The sequence below is a fragment of the Lytechinus pictus genome, chromosome 13 (assembly GCF_037042905.1).
Source record: "Lytechinus pictus isolate F3 Inbred chromosome 13, Lp3.0, whole genome shotgun sequence".
Classification (NCBI taxonomy): Eukaryota; Metazoa; Echinodermata; class Echinoidea; order Temnopleuroida; family Toxopneustidae; genus Lytechinus; species Lytechinus pictus.
Genome location: NC_087257.1, coordinates 19,669,369 through 19,690,944, shown reverse-complemented (window position 1 = coordinate 19,690,944; position 21,576 = coordinate 19,669,369). Strand labels below are relative to the sequence as shown.

The 21,576-nt window shown below is 36.8% G+C and overlaps 1 protein-coding gene across 1 annotated transcript in view; it reads left to right on the top strand.

The window, feature by feature from the left end:
* Window positions 1–6,105: 6,105 nt before the first annotated feature.
* The window catches only part of LOC129275111 (ATP-binding cassette sub-family B member 6-like), a 29,954-nt gene continuing 14,483 nt past the window's right edge, over window positions 6,106–21,576 (top strand). The window contains exons 1-9 of the mRNA XM_064108178.1: window positions 6,106–6,405; window positions 9,172–9,347; window positions 9,814–10,311; window positions 10,910–11,105; window positions 15,754–15,840; window positions 16,270–16,372; window positions 17,849–17,938; window positions 19,384–19,505; window positions 20,197–20,306. Of these exons, the coding sequence (XP_063964248.1) occupies window positions 9,210–9,347; window positions 9,814–10,311; window positions 10,910–11,105; window positions 15,754–15,840; window positions 16,270–16,372; window positions 17,849–17,938; window positions 19,384–19,505; window positions 20,197–20,306 (1,344 nt within the window). The 5' untranslated portion in view covers window positions 6,106–6,405; window positions 9,172–9,209. The remainder of the gene's footprint in view (window positions 6,406–9,171; window positions 9,348–9,813; window positions 10,312–10,909; window positions 11,106–15,753; window positions 15,841–16,269; window positions 16,373–17,848; window positions 17,939–19,383; window positions 19,506–20,196; window positions 20,307–21,576) is intronic.

Sequence of the window (21,576 nt, the reverse complement as noted above, 5' to 3'; positions counted from 1 at the left end):
TTCAATAACTTTATTATTTGTTAGCCGATTTTGATGAAATTTTCGGCATTTTGCTCAGTGAATTCTACTCTATGTATTAAGATAAAAATATTTTCAGCCCGGACCATCCCTTTAAGAGGATTCTGAGGAAATTTTGAGTTTTTGATGTCTTTCTATTCAAATCAAGGGTGAACCTCCCCCTTAAGAATAGAAAATATTTCACATACATACTTTTTAAATTTGTTTTGTTGTTTAAGATCTGATCCTATAATGAAGCCACTTCACATTTTTAAACCCCCCAAATTGCAGAAACATTAGAGGAGGTATACAATCAATAAAATGGTTGATAGTTTGTGTAATTTGTGCATAAGATCTCTAATGTAATAGTAAAAATCATAACCCAGAATATGTACCAATATTGGATATATTTGGAAAATAGATGGTCTTTATTTATACAGCAAAAGTGAAGTCAAAGACAAGAAACATATGTTAACTCCTGTTTATTATGAAGCACTGATTTGAGTGCGTAGTTCAATTTCCCTTTGATTGGCCATGAGACATGAATGATGAATGAACAACTGAAATGATGGATGAATGAACGAATGGATAAATAAATGAATGGATGGATAGATGGATGGATGAATGGATGGATGAACGAATGGATAAATGAATGGATGGATAGATGGATGGATGGATGAATAAATGAATGGATGGATGAATTAATGAACGGATGGATGAATGAATGGATGGATGAATGGATGGATGGATGAATGGATGGATGGACGGATGGATGAAGGGATAGATGGAGGAATGAATGAATGGATGATCATATGGATGGATGAATGGATGGATGGACGGATGGATGAAGGGATAGATGGAGGAATGAATGAATGGATGATCATATGGATGGATGGATGGATGGTGAATGAACGGATGGATGAAGGGATAGGTGAATGAATGGATGGATGAATTAATGAACGGATGGATGAATGAATGGATGGATGAATGGATGGATGGATGAATGGATGGATGGACGGATGGATGAAGGGATAGATGGAGGAATGAATGAATGGATGATCATATGGATGGATGGTGAATGAACGGATGGATGAAGGGATAGGTGAATGAATGGATGGATGAAGGACTGAATATATGGGTCAATATATAGATGTATGTATGTATGCATGGATGGATGGATGAATGGATGGATGAATGAATAAATGGATGGATAATGGATGATTGGATGGATGAATGGAGTGATGAATGGATGAATGAATAACTGGATGGATAAATGAACGGATGGATGAAGGGATAGATGAATGAATGGATGGATGGCTAAATGAGTATATGGGCTAATGTAGATGGATGAATAAATGGATTGATGGATGAATGGATGGATTGACAGATAGATTAATGGATATGGATGGATAACTGAGTAAATAGATGGATGGATTCCCAGGGCCATAACTGAATAATGATCTTCATGCAATTTAACCATTTAAAAATCTTTCTAAGATCACCCCTCTTTTATGTCAAATATAATTTTCTCTAATTGCCGGGACAATTGTAAAAATATAGTTATACATGTGAAAATAATGCATCACATGAAATCATTGATTTAATTGATTCAGACTTTATACTTAAACACTTTAACTTGATCATTAAAAAGTAAACTTATATAATATCAATTTGTACACATTTCTTCAACAATTTGTAATAAAAAAAAAAAGAATATAGTTAGTAGAACAAATATGATCTACTTTCCGGGCTACTTTCTTTGTTCTAGAAATCTCTATGAAAGAATTATAAAAACGCAAACACATTTAATCTCAAGCTGAACATTTTTTCCATTTACAATATCATTAAATCGAAATAATTTGAGGAAGAAATACAAAAATAAAAAAGACACAAAAACGAGTAAAACATCTAAAGCTTATTTTCTTCTGTAATCGCGATCGATCACAGCTGATATCGTCGCGATTATTGCGTAATTTTCCAGTTCGCCAGTACGGTACCGTACGCTGCCCAATTCTCGCTCACCCTCACAAGCGCGATGCGCACGCTGCTTATTATGATTATCATTTTAAATTCGTCCCAAATTCCTTATTGTTTAGTATACTCGCATAATTAAGCACCCAAGAGGAGACCATTACATGAAAAAACAAAGTGTGGAAAAATAAAATCAATCCCTTAATAAATCATCGTGAAATACTGCTTTAAATGTAAAGTAACCCGATAACTGTTTGAACTTTGATCAACTGTACCGCAACTGCACCAAATTACGTTTTTTTTCAATCACTTTAAAAACTCCTAAAAACAGTGAAAAATTTTATATTTTTATATGATGAATGAAAATGTGAGAGTCGTAGGTGCGGGAGGTCCTGATATGTCGTCATGACAAATTTTTCTAGAATGAATATTTGTTGTGTGAATGAATTAGCGAGGGCATACCTTGAGATAGCAGCCTGCCCTAACTCCGCTCACCCTGATTGTGTATGATAATCATTGTAAGAGTATAGGGCCTAAACGGAATTGTCATCATTTTTCAAGTAGACTTTTCTTTAGAATCTGATTTTTTGTGTCATTTCCTCTATTTTGATGGTGCTGAACATGAATCCGCTTGTTGCCAGTTTCATAAATGCCTCCTTCCGCCGTTGCCATGGCAACTGATTAATATGTTTTATATTGAGCCTATATATATGGCACATTACCCTGTCAATTTAAATGGTCCAATCTATCATTCTTAAGCCTTCCAAATTCAATTTCTAGATATAGGCCTATCAAGTCATCAAAGTATTTGCAAAAGATCCATTGCCATGGTAACGGCTTATCTTTCCCGCAGAAAAATACAATTGTCTTGATTGCCTGCAGAGACATGCAGGGCGCCGCTTTTTCCGACGGCGCCGCGCAGGCGGCGTCGTAAACATTGAAATCTTAAAACAGGATAAGTTTGTGAAATGTAATCATAAGTTTGAAATAGGCCTACAGGTTTTTATAGCTATCATGAAACTTCGAAATAAGGGAGTCAGTGAAAATCCTATAGTGAGTTTCAGGTCATGCCACGGTCACAGGTAATTTAAGGTCAATGACGGATCTTTGGCCAATGACGTTGGGGGCATTTATTGAATTGCCATCATAAATCAACATTATGGTGGGAAAAGATGAATGGTGGAAAATGACAATGAAAATGCCAAAATCTATATAGGTTTGACCAATTCGTTTGAATTAAATATCGAAAACAACAGAGTGTTCTGCATGGATATAAGTTCATTTGAATGCATGATAATGGTATGTTGCCATGGTAACGCCTGATTACTCTACTAATTCAACTCGTGAATTTAATATGAGATGAAAATTAAGTGTAAACAATGTAGGAATGTCTGAATTTATTTCAGGTCATAATTCATAATTTTTTGCTTGTCAAATTTTCCAGCCCCTTGCCCCCCCCCTACTTTTTGGGAGAGATTTCCGCCCCTGATTCAGAGAAAAAAACGAGACATTTTAAGCACTTTTGTAATGATGTTTTATGTTACAAACCGAGAATGACTTGAAAACAAGACATGAATAATGAAACTAACGGGCAATGCGGGTGCGAAGCGCAGGCTGAATAGTTATTTTGTTCTAAATGAAGGGTACAGGTATTTGTCGGTCCCCCAACTCTCATTTTCGTCTTGTCTTCTATCTTCCTTTTATTTTCCTTCCTCTTAATATTTTTTGTTCATTTCATTATTTTCCTATTCCGACCTTGATTGATACCTCTTCCGTTGTCTTTTTTGCGACGCGGCCATTTTTTCTTCTTTATACTCTTTTACATTTTCCTCTCTCACTTCTCCTATGATTTCTTCTCTATCTCCCCCTCTTTCTCCCTTTAGCTGAGGGTGACGGCAAATAAAAGCCCCTCGGTCGTCAACGATTTATCATGGAGCAGGCAGATAAGCTGACGTTTACAGAAATGTTGAAAGATGATCAAAAGAGTTTGTCACTGTTCACCAGAAATATTTCGAGATTTAATTGTAATCATTGTCCCGGCCCAAAGTGTTTGGGAAAAAGTTTTACAGAAATTATCTTGCTCTATAACGAATCGTAGGGTCATCAATGCTAAAAAATGAGACTTCGATGTTTATCACTAAATACCGACGTACAAACAACTTAGAGATATAGGGATAGTTTTTTTTTGTTCTGGGGTAAAGCCCCACCCCCGGTTCCGCGGCCCCTGGCAGGCTGGCATGTCTTCTAGGCTATTATCGATCGTAATACTGGTTTTTTTATGTGGCGTATTCATATTTTGATGATTACCAATATTATTTACTCAGAGTATGACATTTGGGGATAATTTAATTGGAATGATGGAAATAGATGTGTAATTAGGCCTATATGTGATAACTTATGAGCCTAATGATACATATATTTTATGGTAGGCCCATACGCATTATATGCATGCCTATCTGATTCATATCTATAAATCTAAATAAAATAAAGAATTTAAATGAATAAATAAGAAAAAATCTCCCACTAATGGGCCTATATAGGCTTTTTGAACTCGGTCAGTAGTTTCCTGATTGATTTGAATAGATAAAACTTTGTCATGTTTCTAGAGATTTCCTTTTTTTAATTGTGTTTTGTTTGAAAACGGAACTTTTAAATTGACCAATTTATTTTGAACAAATAGAATTTTCTTGAGTGCCTTTTCCCCTCTCCTATTATTGACGGAAGTTCGAATATGAACTTAAACCAGCGAGGTGATTAAATATTTATTGTTGTTTTTCAAGATGAGCTTTTTTTTAATGAAAGTCAATATAAGGGAATCCCCCCAAAAATATTATCGGTGTTCAGGGTTCAAGGTTTATGCACATCAACATTTCACATTTTCAAAAAATCAACAATTCAATACAAACAATAATATTATACAATAGGCCTACAAGTTTTCATAGATATAAGCATAAATAAACATCGTAAAAATATGAAATGTGTACATAATATAACAATAGAAAAAAGTACTAGAATGTATTCTTGTAATTGGTTCTAAAATTATGACAAAGAAAGAAAATGAGAGATGTGGAAATGAGGGAGCTAAAAGTAAAAGCAAAGCTTGTTGGTTGAAGGCTCCGAAGAATTATGCAGTGAGAGTCCCATAAAATATCAATACGACAAGAAAAAGTAAAGAGTAAACAAAAAAGTGGGATACACGAATATATATACTTGATAAATAATGAGTCATCAAGATAGTGTAAAAGCAACAAATTTGAATTAGAACCTGAAGGAGGATGCAAATAATTATTTCTAATAAAAAAATAATAATAATGGAAATCAATGGCCAATGGCATATGGGGGCGATGAGCGGAAGGGACGACAAGGGGGGGGGGGCACTCAAGTTGGATGAGTGGCGAAAATGATTACTTTGAATGGCGAATGTGCTAAAAGAGTTTTATAGCGTTTTATTTATAAGAATGTAAATTCATCAATATTGATATTTTAAGTTTATTAAGTTAACTTAACTATATCAAGCATGTTATTATATTATATATATTGTTCTTTAAACATTTTTGTTCATGCTGACTCTTTTATCCGCTTCCGATTTTTTGTAAGCACCCTTATTATAGCACTGGTTAGGGTCATGGTCCTTATTGACAACAGTAATTTATTTGACCCAGTGGGTGCTCAATCTATATACTCTGTTAATGTTGTATTACATTAATTGTTCCAATTTCATATACTTTTCATTTCCGAAATAAATAAATAAATAATAATATACTCATAAAATTCATGAATGGATTAGAATCATATTCATATTATTAGACAATTGAAATCAGTTAAAAGTTTGTCGGGAAAGGTTTTTTGAAAATATGTATTTTATAAAAAATACGGAATAAAGTTTGGAGGATAAAAAAAACCGATATAATTTATAGGCGTAGATCACTAACAAAAAGTTTGAGGCCCTAAAAATAATTGCACTTGGCGAAAGAAACATTTTATACAGTGTATAGTACTATAAAACTTGTAAACAATACATTTAATCACAACAAAATTACACACTTTCTCACTCAGAAGTGCAAGAAAAAAGGGTAGAAAAAAGAGTTAGACAGTATCAGGCCTTATAAACTACATGTATGAATGCGCGCGCTAAGCGAGCATAGTTAGGGCAATGGTGAGCGGCGATTGGGCAGGCGCAAGGGGTGCCAAAAACGGCGAATTACGCAGCGGTGCTTTGAAGACATATACTTATTATCCTATGAAACGATTTTTCAGTATTTTCGCTTTCAGATGACATATGGAAGTAAGCATATCGTAGCTAATTGAATGAAACATAAAGGAAAATACGTAAACTGAGCGACCATTGGGCAGCGTACGGTACCGTGACTCATCAAAATCTGAGCCTGCATCCCCGCCTGCATCTGAGACTGAGCCGAGGGGCCACAATAATCTACGGTAAGTTCCCTTTCAGAGATAGGTAAGGTAAACTAACGATACATACATTGGTCCGTTTAATTACCAAAGTCATGAAAGTCTTAGCCAATGGCTTAGCCTTTTAATGATTATTAAATAAGTCACCTCTCTTGCTCTTGTCTTGCCAAACGACATGGCTCACGCTCACGCCTCCATCGCCCGGCTCAGCCGGCCGGCGTGAAGGCGAAGCGGCCGTTGGACGGCCAACAGGCCATGGCATATGGCATGGGCACAGCTCAAGCAGATCCCTGTAAAAATGAAATGGGGAGGGGGGAGGTAGCCAGGAGGCTCCTAACGTTAGAAATTAAAATCATTTACTAACGTATGTTTACTCTCCACGGAGCCAGGGATTGCGTCCCATTCATGTGCGTGTAGACCGCGAAAAAACCCGAAACTTTCGCTTCTGTCTCTGACACTTGAGTTTGACAGTGACTCTGACTCTGAGATTTTCTAATGACATAATGTCTGTAATGATAAAAGATCTAGATCTATCAGTGTAAAGATCTAACAGTTAGCCCTAAATTACTTAATCATGTAAATGAGATAACTTCATATCTACGATATTGATTTCATTTTTATGCAAGAATTCATAAAACGAGTTGCCATCATGTTTACGTCACCATCTTGTTTTCTTTGTTTTTCGCCAAGACGACAGCACGCATAGATATGGCAATATGCATGCTGTCGTCTTGGCTATTATGGCTGTTTATGTTATTATTCAAATTGTATTTTTACATTGTACAATTTGTATGTTTTTATGGCCAAAATAATTGATAATATATGCTAAAATCACCAGTGCACTAGTACCCCCATCTTCCAAGTCTGCGCACCTAATTTAATTGAAACAAAGGGAAGTTCATCCTGAAGAAATGTTTTTTGTAAAATACCAGGAAAAATATATTGGTGAAGGTTTGACAGGAAAATCCATCAAAGATTAAGAAAGTTAGATCTAGATCTACAAGAATATTTTTTTATTTGTGACATCGTACAAGCAGCTGCCCCATATTTATGTGATATAAAATGCACAAACATCTGTGGTTCATGGTGACTGCAAAAAATATTTCAGGAGTAGGCCTAGGTCTAGATGTGAAATAATTTGTTCATATACTGAAGATACAATAAAAACAATTTTCAATTTTTTGAGAAAATGAAATTTCATTGATTTTTTACTACATGTACATTAGATGGGGAAGCTGCCCTCATATGTATGTCACAAATACAAACATTCTCGTAAAATATTTAACTTTTTCAAATCTTTGATGAATTTCCTCAAACTTTCACCAGTTAATATTTTTTCTGCTATTTTCACAAAATAAACTTTTTGTCAGGATGAATTTCCCCTTTGAAATTAACCATGAATTTCTTATAAATTCCACAATATTGTCAGTTGATTAGAAAGGTTCTCAGATATATTCTTGCGAGTAAGTGTGCCCCAAATATTGAGAGAAAATAATGTAGACCAGGGGGTTCTCAAACTTTTTCTTTGAAGGGCCAGATGAAACTCCAAGTAAAACTGAAAGGGCCAGGGTGAAGTGGATACTTAGAAAAAAAATGTGCGTGAAGCGCAATGACCCTTGCGGTCGGGGTCCTAGATGCTCTCTTGTGCAATCTGGCCCTTATTTTGGGAGCATTTAATCTAACAAATTTATAACAGTTTCATATGGAACACAGGCAAAATTAGAAAAGATTTCAAAATACAGCGAGAGTCAATATAAATGATAACAAAATTGAAGTACTTTGTTTAAAGGAATCTTGGATTGTACCTATACATACCTGGTATTGGGGAGATAATAATGTCTTGAAGTATCAATTTTTTTTGTAGTCAAAGTAGAATGAATAATAGAGCATGTCTGTTGTAGACTAACAAGGATGTCAGTCTCCTAGTCACTTTCAATATGGGAAAAGTGACAGTCTGTCAGCAACAAGTTGCTTGAACCTTGGCACAAAAGGTGTAATTGCCAGACGAAGGCACTGGTGCAAATGTTCACTGGTCAAGCAGGGGCCGCGGAAGCAGGTGGGGGGGCTTCAGCCCCCCACTTTTTCCCAAAACCATGTACAAAAACGTAAAAATGACCATATGATTGTGATTTTTTGCATGGCCATTCCCCCCCCCACTTTGAAAACCGTTCCGCGGCCCCTGTCAAAGTACTTCGGCATGAGTTAGTTCTTTAAAATGTTCATTGTGGAAAATGCACTTTGGCACCTGTATGTAGATCCAAACATGGTGAGAACAGTGCTGGTCATCTAATAAGAAAGTAGATCGAACAGACAGAAAAGACTCCACTAAATTTTGTTTAAAAGTCAAATTAATTTGACTGCCATTACTTTTATTACGGTTATAGGGCTACATGGATACACAATGTAATCATATTGAGCTATGTTTCATATTGTGACTTAAAAGTGATTAAAAAAACCCCAGCAGAGTCTCGCGGGCCGGATCCGGTCCGCGGGCCGTAATGTAGTTTGAGAACCCCTGATGTAGACCAATCGACACATGACTTTTTAATCATGGCAGTGAAACATGGTGATACTTTTCAATATTTTATGAGATATTTAGATGTAAGTTGAAGATGAACATTGCAATTAAAAAAAAGACAATGTATTTAACAAACATTCATTTTGTGAAAAGACAGTTTAGAACATTATTTCTACCAAGCCCCAGGCTTACTTGTTTAGCATTTATTGACACAAGTTTATGTACATGTTCCAAGCTTTTTACCAAACCATTATTTGGTTTGATTGTGACAGATCTTCAAAGCGACGTCATACCAGACTAATCCACTACAATGGCAGAAGCGAGTTTTTGTCCAGGAAATTCTAGCCTTGTACCCATCTGGGTTGACCATGGATTATCAAGATGCTTCATGGAGACGTTGGTGTCGTCCATCATGTTCTTTGTTGTTGTTGTACTTGGTGGGATCCAGGTAAGATGTAGGATAGGGTGCAAAATTTTGGGCTGACTACTCTGCTATTTTCAGGGGTGTCAGGTTTCATTTTTTGGGCTGAATTCAGCTATATTTGCTTTTGATAAATCAGCTTTAATTTAGCTTGGAAACGTCTATTTTAGCTTTCAGCTGGACAAAAGTGTGGGAGCTCTTTCAATTTCAGATTTTTTCTACACTCTTCAGTTTCTAAAGCTATTTCTATTTATAATCACTCACATCCCTCCTTTTGAAGATGAAAGGATGTATTGGTTTTATTTCCAAAATTGTAGAGATTCTAATAATAATGATAATGATAATGATAATGATGATAATGATAATGAGAATGATAATGATAATGATAATAATAATAATGATGATAATGCTGCTACAGGTTGGCACAGTTTTTAATTGTAGGCTCTCAACTAAAATTGATTATGAATTTCTGAAATTGATCTCATTCTTGTAGGTTTTAGTATTCTGGAAACGTGCCATGGACGTTGAGGAACGATTCCGCACCAACCCTTTCTGGTTTCGCCTCCAGTTCTTCCTCACCATCACCATGATAACCCAGTACATCCTCCGCATCGTGATGTACGCCGTCCTCCACGAACCTCTCAGCGGTGACATTGAGCTTGGTACCTGTTTCTACATAGCCTCCTACATCGTCTCCTTGCCTGTCATAGCCATTGAACGTACAAAGTTCCTAGCCAGCAGGGTACGCGGTCATGGATTCATCCTGCTGTTCTTCTGGTCTTTGGCATTCCTCAGTGAGAACCTGGCATTCGTCTCCTGGGGAAGTCCCCACTACTGGTGGAAGTTGGAGACTGAGTTTCACCAGGCAATGTTTGGCCTCTGGGTGGTACGCTATGTCATCACGTTCTGTCTGTTTGCTCTTGGTCTTAGAGCTCCGGGGCTGCCCAAGAAGAGCTACATGCTTATCATCAATGAGGACGGTCAAGAGCCAGTAAGTACCTCTGTCCTGTCCTATGGGTTCCATTATTCCATGATATAAAGCAAATAATTACTGTTCGTGAATATGAGGCAGTTTGGATGTACATGTAGCTTCCTGAAGTATGTTCATACCGCCAAGAGAGCTGGAATTATATTATTTGCTTTATACTTCACCAAGTAAATGATTTTGTAAAGAGAAAATGTCTGTAAAATAATGACAACAAAACTGAAATTGCCAGACTCGGGCATTCATTCTGCTGGTCACCGGGCAATTTCCAGTTTACTGGCGGACCATTGAAATCAAGAAATAAACATAAAATTCACAGAGTCAAAAACTTTGACAATCAACCAGTTCGTTATGAAATATTGGGAAATAGATGAAATTTCAGGTCACTAGGCAAAGGTAAAAAATCAGATCATTTGAGGTCAGTGAACTTAAAATTTTATTAAAAATGAATGTGTTTTTGTGAAAATTTATTAATCTTGGTTGTTGTCAAAGTCAATACTACTGCTATAGTGAATCATAATGTGCAAGTGAGACTGCCAGAAGTGCTCCATGTATTATCTTTTCTATTCTTTTCTTTCTTATTTTTATGTTATCTCTTCATCAGACCAACGAAATACCTGCTAATGACGCTGGAAACCCCTCAACATGGGCTAACGCATGGACCAAAGTGCGTATCGTGTGGCCCTATGTCTGGCCTAAAGGGAACTTTCTGATGCAGCTCAGGGTTCTCTTATGTCTTCTCATCTTGGTGGCTGGAAGGGTCATCAATGTCTTTGTTCCTGTCTTGAATAAGAATATAGGTGAGAGCCATTATTTTCCTCTCTCCTTCTCATGAAAGTGCAATTCAGGCAAAAATTTAATTTTTCATTTTGGGGGTTACTCTTCACAACCTACCACCCAGATTTGCAACATTGGATAAGCTGCAACATTACAGTAAATAAGGATTTTCCTTGTTTTTTTTCTGTGTGGGGACGTCGTGGTCAGGTGGTCTTTCAATCTGAGGGGTGTGGGTTCGATTCCCAGCCATGATGTGTTTTCTTTCAGCAAGAAATTTACGCACATTGTGCTGTACTCAACCCAGGTGAGGTGAATGGGTACCCGGTAGGAAGAAATTCCTCGAATGCCAGAGCGCCTGTAGGCAGCACGAATATAGTTGGGGTAATAATACTAATAACTAGTAGTAATACTAGTAGTTTTGGAGGGAAGCGAAACAAACTGGAAGAGTTTTGCTTACAATCTACCAGAACGGGTTGCAAAATTCTTATTCAATGCCTCTTGTGACACTCTCAATACAAATGTCAACCTGAGTAGATGGGGGAAAAGATCAAATGAGAAATGTTCGAAATGTAACAATCGTGAAACTCTTCACCATGTTTTAAACCATTGTCATGTTTCACTAGACCAAGGTAGATACACCTGGCGTCACAACAATCAACTATTCCCGTTGAGTTCACACAAACCGACCTAATTCCCGATCTCTGTATTGTCTCTAAGCAACGAAACCAAATGCTAATTTTCGAATTGTCTGTTCCGTTTGAAACGAATATCGACAAAGCACACAACTACAAAAGTAACAAATACGCACCAATGGTCGCGGACATCGAAAGAAAAAATGTCAAAGTTGTTTTTCTTCCAGTTGAAATTGGTTCGCGCGGCTTTGTTTCGAATGACAACTTTGCAAGGTTAAAAGAACTGTTGTCATTTTGCAAAAGGCCAATCTCTCCCAAAATCTTCAGCAGAGAATTATCCAAACTCGCTATCGTCTCTTCCTTTGTGATATACAAAGCCAAGGAAGAACCTGAATGGGAGTGTCGGCTACCGCTCACTTAAAGGAACCCAAAACACGGGGAGGGAGAGGGTCCTGTCGGGGGGGGGGGGGGTGGAGTGGGAGGGGCGGTCTGGGGCTTGTCTTGTCGGGGTCGGTTGTGGGATGGGCGAGATGTGGAGATTTGGAGGGTCCCGTCGTGCTCCCTGGGGGTCCTCGGATTGGCGGACGTGCTTCGTAATGGCTGACTCTATGGGCTGCTCTCCATTTGTTTTTGTGCACAGATTTTCGGATTTTTCCTTTTCTTCCCAATTTGAGGGATAGTAGGGAGGATTCGAGGATTTGTGTGCGGAGCGGGTGGGGGTTGTCGGCGGGGTCTGTGGTTTCGGAGCGTGTTGGCCGCGCCGGTTTGGGTGCCCATGGGGAGTGCGGCGGGACTCTTCGGGCTTCCGCGGCTTGCTTATCTCGTCGCCGATTCTAATGAGGCTTGCTCTGGATTGTTCCTCTCATTTTACTCTTTCCGACGGATTCGCTTTTCTTCCTTTGTTTTGGTTTCCTTTAAAGATTCTTTTCTTATCTCTGTCTCTCTCACTTTATACTCCTAATGCAATGTCTTGCCACTCTACGTTGAACTTTATAATTATACCGAAACTACAATTAAATTCAAAGGTTATCTATTATCTAGCATTATACACAACTTATGAGATATATATTTTTTTCTGCTCAAAACTTGAACTTTTATATTTTGGTATGATTTTTTTTTTCTATTGTTGTTTATATTGTGATTCGTTTTCTTTGTAATTTACATATGTTGCCCTGCATGTAATTGATTAGTTCATGACCTGGGCTTATTTCCTTTTTATTGTATATTCACCTATGTTCCTTTGTTTGATTTTGAATATTGAATAAAGTGATGATTTAAAATTGTAATGTGCAATTGAGTATATTCATATAGAAATTGCGCAATATAAATGTGCAATTATTATTATTATTAATTATTATTTCAAGTATTTTGGGGCGAAATTACCCTGAGCTTCCATTTAAAGGGGCATTTAACTCAGAATGTATGAATCTCCTGCCATAGACCTTTGATTATTTTGATTTATCCTTTCATGAAACAATGAAACTACGTTTGATACATCGTGAGACATCAGGGCCCCGTTGTACAAAGAGTTACGATTGATCCAATCAATCGTAACTATGGTAAGCCAGCAAAGTCAACATACGAAATGCATGTTTGTTCAAAAAAAATTCTAGATATGAATGCATATCCATAAATTCATTGATTTCTTGACAATTTGGGGTGTTCTTCTTTGATTACAAAGGACATTTTGCAAATTTCCTGTAGAAAAAATTATGACACTGATGGATTTCCATAGAGTTAGGATTGATCGGGTCAATCGTAACTCTTTGTACAACGGGGCCCTGGTTATTTCTTCTACTCAATCCTTCACCACGATGAACCTCTTCCACATCATCAATCAGAAAGATGATGGTCATTTGATCTCTACTGCAAAACAAGAATGACTGGAAACATTTAAGAAATATTCTATTTCTCGGCAAATGGTGTGGTATGAATGGTGAAAGGAAATTATCCATCTTTTCAGTGAACTACATGTAGATATTTAAATATGGCATCCTGAATAAAAATGCATGTTTCATATGAGAAACATGGATTTTAAGTCTTTAGATGGCACTGTTCAAAGTAGCTGTGTCATAGTGGCTATAAAAACATGGCTGTCATCTTTAGGCAAACTGCTTTATATCACTCTCTACAAAAACACCAATGTCATTGTCAACTTCAAACTTGAAATCACCCAGTGTTGAATCAGCTTGTTTGAACAAGGAGAACCAATATCCGTATTTTGTCTGCATATTGATGAGCTAATGTCTGCACATTTGTCTCCATGCCTCCTATTTATCTTCCTATACATTTGGATATATCTTTTTGTTTCTATTTCTGTTGCTTGCTCTGCTCTCTCCCAGGCGCGTAGCCAGGGGGGGCGGTGGGGGCAGTCGCCCCCCAAAAAGAAAAAAAAAGAAGGGGAAAAGGGAGAAAAAGAAAAAGCGAAGGGAGAAAAGGGAAGAAGGGTATAGCTTTATTGTTTTTTCTTTCTTTTTTGTCAAAAGAATAAAAACCTAAACGAGATGTTCTCTCTCTTCATACAAAATTTTGCTTCCGCGCTCCACGCGAGAAAAATATCAAAATTGCCTTCCCCTTTGTTTCCCACACCTTTGTTTTCTACTCCGTTTTTCCCCTTCCCGGCCATGGGAATCGCATTCTTGCCAGAAATTATAAAGTAAACATGGGTGTAAAGAGTGTGAGAAGTATTTTTTAAATTGCACTGACACAAAATTTCGGCCCTTCTGTTCAGAGCGGGTAAACATTTATACCGTCACTCGACCCCAAAGTCCCCAAATGCTATTTCTTCAGCTTTTCAGCAAGCAATTTTTTGGCAAAGTATCTGCTCAAAGAGGGAGCATTGATTTTGTGCCGTGCTATATGCAAACGTTGGTACGATGAAACTTTATTCTAAATTTATATCACTGCAGATCCATCTCCTGTCCTGTTTTGCGCCATTGATTTGAAATTTTGAATATCACAGAAGTTTCTTAATCATACAAAAGGAAGCGCTTAATATTGTGAGCGAAATTACACAAATTTTTTTCTTCCAAAATAACTCACAAAAGTTTCCGTGCTTCGCGTGCATGGGAAAGGAAAAGTCCCTCTTCAAGCTTGCATCATCCGGGCATCATCCCGTTCACATTTTGAGCTACATTTTTCTTCGTAATTAGAGCAGGTTAAAGTTTCAGAGACCTAAAATTAAGAGCTTCAATGCCATTCGCGGGAAGAAATATTTCCTCCCTGCACATACCCGCATCTACTCTGTTTTGCAAGTTAAAGAAATCTAGTGTGGCTAAAGTTTTTACAATCAAATCTGATGTGACTAAGGTAGGCATTTTATACCACTTCTGTTCTCAATATATTTTTATAAAACGTCTTAGCTTTGCGCTTCGCGCGGTAAGAGGAATTATTTTGAATTCCTCAATCTTTTCCCGTTTTTGGGGCGCTCATCTTTTCTTTTGAAAACAGGTTTTGTTTTTAATCACAGCAAGTCATATGAATTAGAGTTGATAAAGGTATTAGAGACGCAAGAGACGACTTCTTTTGATTCGAATTTGATGAGATATCAAAAACTTCGCGCTCCACGCAGGAGGGGAAAAACTCCCCCCTCCCTGCACCCTGCGCTTCGCGTGCACTTACCGCCCCCTCCAAAATCAAATCCTGGCTACGCGGTTGCTCTCTCCCCTCTTTCTCCTGACTCCTCTCTCCCCTCTTTATCATGATTCCTCTCTCTCTCTCTCCCTTTCCTTTCCTTGTTTACCTTTTCTATTTCAAGTTTTTCTTCTGCAAAGTTTATCTTCTGTTTACACATTTACTTCTTTAATATTTAACTATAGCAATATGTATTTTTTTCATAGGCCACCTACATGTAGTGTATAAACATTACTGCAACAATTAAGAATCCTTGCTATTGTAACAATGTAATGCATTATTCAATCATTTATATTGTACTTCATGTAGGCATATAATGCAATTTGTAACTTCTTGTTTGAGATTGTGATGAATAAATACCATTATTATTTTTAGCTTTTGTCTTTCGTATACCTTTAATTCTCAGTTGATGCTCTATCGGGCCATCCAACGTTTCCAGTCAGATACATTGTGTATTATGTAGGCTGCAAGCTGCTTCAAGGAGGTGGTTTCGGTAAAGTATTTCTTATCTTCCTTGATTTTTATATGACCTTTAAAATTTCTACATTATTCATTTGCACATATACATTAATGCATTTTGTTCACATTTCCTTAATGTAACGATGGATAAATATTGTGAATGAGACTAATAGCAGTTTGATGATCTGGGTTTACGTAATTTATTAAGAAATTACATTTCACAACATACATGTACTTTTATGCAGGAGATGCTCACTATTAAAATCAAAACTTTTAAAATTCATAACTCTGTTTTTCTTTGATGAATTTTCATCAAACCTTCATTAATATTTTAATCAATTTTTCTGCTTTTATTGAATATACCTTTCCCTTTAATATCTTGTCTATGTAGGTTAGTTCGATTATTGATTGTAGAAATATTGAATGTATTTCTTGTATGTTTACATTATGTTGTCCTTGGTAGGTAGTTTGGGTTTACTGAGTAACATGAGATCACTTCTTTGGATTCGAGTGCAGCAGTACACCACAAAAGGTATCATGGTCCGTCTCTTTGAACATCTTCACCAGTGAGTATAGCTATTCAATATAATCATTTTAAAGCTTGTGTCACAATGCAAAACCCTTTTCTTATGAGCCAAATTTTCTTTAATCCCATACTGCTAAGGTGGGGCTACATGGCAAGTTAGTCTGCAGGCACAGACCCTGATTGAAACTTTGATCAGCAAGTGTGTCTCCACACCAAGACTAGCACATACAAAACTTGCTGTTTGGGCCTTCAGTACACAAGGCATGAGTAGGTTGCACATTCAGACCCTAAACTCGAGTGAAGGGTTAACACAGCAGACTAATGGCAAGTTGGCACCACATACAGTTTGGGGTAGACTTTTCTATTGGACACATGCACTGGATTACCACCAGACACCAATGCTTCATGCAAAAAGGGCACTTATTTTGGCCTTAAGTCTACAAATATTTAGAAGGGCATGAAGGCCATTCTGAGGGCATTTCAGGCCTTGAGTGGCCTTGGGTTAATTTGAGCCCTGCAATCATCCCTCAGCTTTTTAATTGACTTTTAAGTTTATAGTATACAATAGTTATTGTATTTTTGAGTCAGTAAACAAAAATCCAGTGGAAATAAAAATCTTGAAACTATTAAATGGTTTATTGAGATTGTTTGTGCTAGTTAAAGAATATCAAAATCATCTGTACAAATTTAGAATACTGGAAATGGTATATCAGTATCAGGTTGCACAAATTGCAGAATTTGAGCTTGGAAATATATTTCTCTTTTTGAAATGAATTGATTTTACTGTATTGCACTTTGGTGGTTTGTAGAATTCATGTTATCATATTTCGATTTCTCTCTAAAATTCATTTCAGTTTTTAAATGGAGTTACCCAATTGACATGGTTCACCTCAACCTTAAAAAAAATCTACATTGGTTTGATTAAATCCCCAGAGAACTATCTTTAAAATTGTCCTTAGATAATTCACTTTGTGGTGGTACTATCACCTCTATCACAAAATTCACCAGGGTTACACTCTGCAATTCAGAAGTAATTTGTTTCTGCAAGACAGTTTTTTTCTAAAGCAAAATAGCATTAGGTGATCACATGTATAGCTTGTGTATCCCCTGAACTATTTTATAGCTTAACAAAGGAAAAAAGGAAAGCACCAATTGCAAATGTTATCTGGGCCCTGTCTTACAAAGAGTTGCGATTGATCCGATCAATCACAACTATGGACGGCCAGCAACGTCAACATCTATTATGCATGTTTGTTCAAAATATTTTCTAACTATGATGTATATTCATGCATTCAATGTTTTCTTGAAAATTTGCTGTGCTACTCTTTATTTACAAAAGACATTGTGCAAATTTCCTGTTGAAAAAATTATGACACTGATGGATTTCCATAGAGTTACGATTGATTTGATCAATCGTAACTCTTTGTAAGACGGGGCCCAGGAGGCTTTTTTGTTGTTGGATAGTTTCTGTGCTCTATTTATTATTGTGATATTTATTTTATCTTTTGTGTGTTAGTTTGTCATTACGTTGGCATCTGAACAGAAAGACTGGTGAGGTACTTCGAATGATGGACAGAGGAACGACAAGCATCAATAGTTTACTCAGGTATGCGGAGCTGCCAACCATGTAACGGTTTTGCCGTAATTGTCAAATTTTTGCAACCAAACTATAGTGCTACACTTTTTTTTAGTTGTTTAATTTAAACAATTTTTTTTTTGGGGGGAAATTGCATTTTATTTATAAAAATTGTCTGTGTACGCCTCTAGTCTATTTCTTGAAAATTTACACAATTATAGGTAATTGGATAAATGTAATTTCAGGTCACTAGACCAAGGTAAATGGTCATGGGGGAGGGGGGGGGGCTAATATTTCAAAATACATTTTTGGGGGCTGACTGCATACCGTTTCTCATTCACAGAGGTTGGCAGGTCTGGGTTTAACCCTCAATCTCCGGGGGTATTTTGATTCTTGTCATTCCCGGGGGGGGGGGGGGCCATTATGGCCCCCCCTTAAGATCTCAGCCGTGGATTGCGCGATCACAACGAAAATTTGCATGATGGTAGAGAATGACGTAATCTACGCAGTTGCATTGGTAAATTTCACTGAATTCATATATTTTTATTTTATATGAATTAATTATGCTAATTTATTCATGAAATCATACTTTTTGCTCTGATTCACTAAATAAAGCTCCTAGAATGCTTTTTTTTGGTGAAAATATTCTGTATAGCATTCCTAACAATTGTGAATGAAAAAAATTCTGGTACCAAGACCGATTTCTTATGTATTTTATTGTTTTTTTAATTTCTTATGTATTTTCTTGTTTTTTTACTTTTTGTTTTTTATTGTTTTTTCGATGGAAATCGTTCCAGACTTAATTCTAATCATAAACAAGACAAAATTAATTAAGTTTAATCATTAAAAGTAGAAATAATGATACATTTATGAATTTTGGCCAAATACACAATTTGCATTGGATTTGTACATGAAATCACGTTTATGAGCAATTTTGGGTCTGACATGCACTTACATAATGTTGCGTAATGTCGTAACCGCGTACCCGGGCATCACAAATTTGGTCTCAAAATTTGCGCGATACTTGAAAGTAAAAATTCAGTGAGCGGCGAGGTCAAAAAATTTTGCGCAGCAGATATATCGCGAAAATTGTCGAGGGTGGGGGCCATAATGGCCCCCCCCCCCCGGGAGAATTAGGGTTAAGGGTCGTGCTGATAAATAATATTTTTCCTTGGAAATTCTTATTTTGCCATTATTTTTCATGTAAATATTAGAATCACCAAATTAATAAGCAATTGACACAATTCTTTTAAAGGTCATATGCAACTTGCACTGGACTCAGATAAGAATGTATGGGATTATACCTGAATGTCGTCTTTACAGTTTCACATGTTATTTGTTATAGTTTGTATATCAGGGCCTTTGATGAGAAATCCTTTGCTCCAAGAGAATTGCTATGATGTTCTTCTTGAATATCATCAACTGCATTTGAAAGTTGTTTTTAATTTTTATTTTTTGACGACGTACATGTACAGCTACATCGTCTTCAACATCCTACCAACCATTGCTGATATTGTTATAGCGGTGGTCTACTTTATCAGTGCTTTCAACGCATGGTTTGGTCTTATCGTCTTTGTGGCTATGACATTCTTCATCAGTAAGTTACAGTGAAACCTCTATTAAAAGACCACTCAAGGGAATCGTGGAAAGTAATTTCTATTTAACAGATGGTCTTTATATTCAGGTTCATTAGATATTAATGTTAATAAATATGAATATAACGTTTGAGTTTTTAATGTTTTTGATTTGCTACATCATATGCAAGCAGCTCCTCCGAGTATCATGTAATAATAAATTCAAAGAATTTTCTTATGGAACCTGGCAAATGGAAATATTATTCTGATAGATGGCATTATGGAATGATGCATCCGGGGCCCATTTCATAAAGGACTTGCAACTGTTGTAACTTTGCCATTACAGCAACTACCATGGAAACCTTGATTATGATTGGCTGCTGAGTCCTGTTACCATGGTAGTTTCCATAAAGGCAAAGTTAAAACAGTTGCAAGTCCTTTAAGAAACGGGCCCCTGATGATGTCCACGCACAAATAAATTCATTTTCATTTTTTGTTACACGATTGCATTTATATCACACAACATATGTTGCACAAAGTAATTTTCAAATTCATAACTTTTCTCTGATTTTCTTCTTTATCATCAGGGTGAACTTGACTTCCCCTTTATAGTACATGTGTAAATTTGCATATTATCAATACTGCATCGGGTTTAGCGATAACAATTCATTTTTAGAATGGATGACAGTCTCAACATTTGTATTTGATTAACAGTTGTCACTGTTGCTGTAACCGAGTGGAGAACAAAATTCAGACGAGAGATGAACTTGAAGGACAACAAGATGAGACAAAAAGCCATAGACTCCTTGCTCAATTTTGAAACAGTGAGTATATGTTTGGGTTCAGACTTGTAATGATAATGATAATAATAAAGGGTATTCAATTTGCACAGTGCACATATCCACCTTATTGGCCCAAATTCACAAAGGTGGTTTTGAAAATCCACGTTAAAGTTCATGGTTTATGCAGATTTCCTGTATAAATTACGCTTATTTTACCGCATATATTAAAAAATGTCCAATGCTGATGCGCGCTTTTGTCACAGTTCGCCAAATTGACGCCTGTTGCTGTGGTTATCCACGCTATTTTATTCATGAGTCCACTGTTTTGAATTTATGAGTCCACTTGTCAAACAGCGGACTCATGAATGAAATAGCGTATCTAACCATGGTAACAGGCGTCAATTTGGTGCACTGTGACAAAAGCGTGCATATGCATTGGAATTTTTATACACGCGCTGTATACACACTAAATTAAGCGTAATTTATACAGGAAATCTGCATAAACTATGGGGATTCAACTGTCTGTTTTCAAAACCACCTTTGTGGATTCGGGCCATTGGGTTCTCAAGGCTCTCCTATGGTACTCGGGCTAAGCACGCTACAGATTCTGGTGCTCACAGCTTTTTGAGGAAGTACTTTCTGATGGTTCCCATTTACCTCACCTGGGCTGAGCGTACGTCATTGTGGATCAATATCTTTCCCTGTTTCAAAGTTAGGAAACTAATCCACAGGGACAACACTCCAGCATAAAGCAGTTTCAAATGATTCTCACCTTTCTTTTGCTTGCCCCAGTCATCAAGTTTGGGCGAGCTGTTTCACAATCATTCCAAGATAGGTGCAGAGTCATTATAAAAGGGAGTTGAGTTATCTTGAAGGTCACCTAAGTTGTAGTTGCATGTTGTGCACCTTTTGAGATAATTGCCACTTGTAATGATCTCAAAAGATCAAGATTCTGTAAAGAATTCAATAAAATGACCACCCAAGTGTCTGTATGAATAAAAAAATGTGAAATTGTGTGATGGTTCAAAAATTAGCAACATACGCATGGTATTTCATCCAATTATCAGGTCTCTTTCCAAGCAATAATAAAACACTGTCCCACATGTGCTTATCTGAATTGGTGTTCTTCAGCATGATCATTTTTCGGCTTAGATTCCATGATTTCACAAAATTCAGTATAAGTACCTGTGCAAGATCTATGATGATCTGGGGCCCGTCTTACAAAGAATTGTGATTGATCCGATCAGTCGCAACTATGGATGGCCAGCAACATCAACATCTATTATGCATGTTTGTTCAAAATATTTTCCAG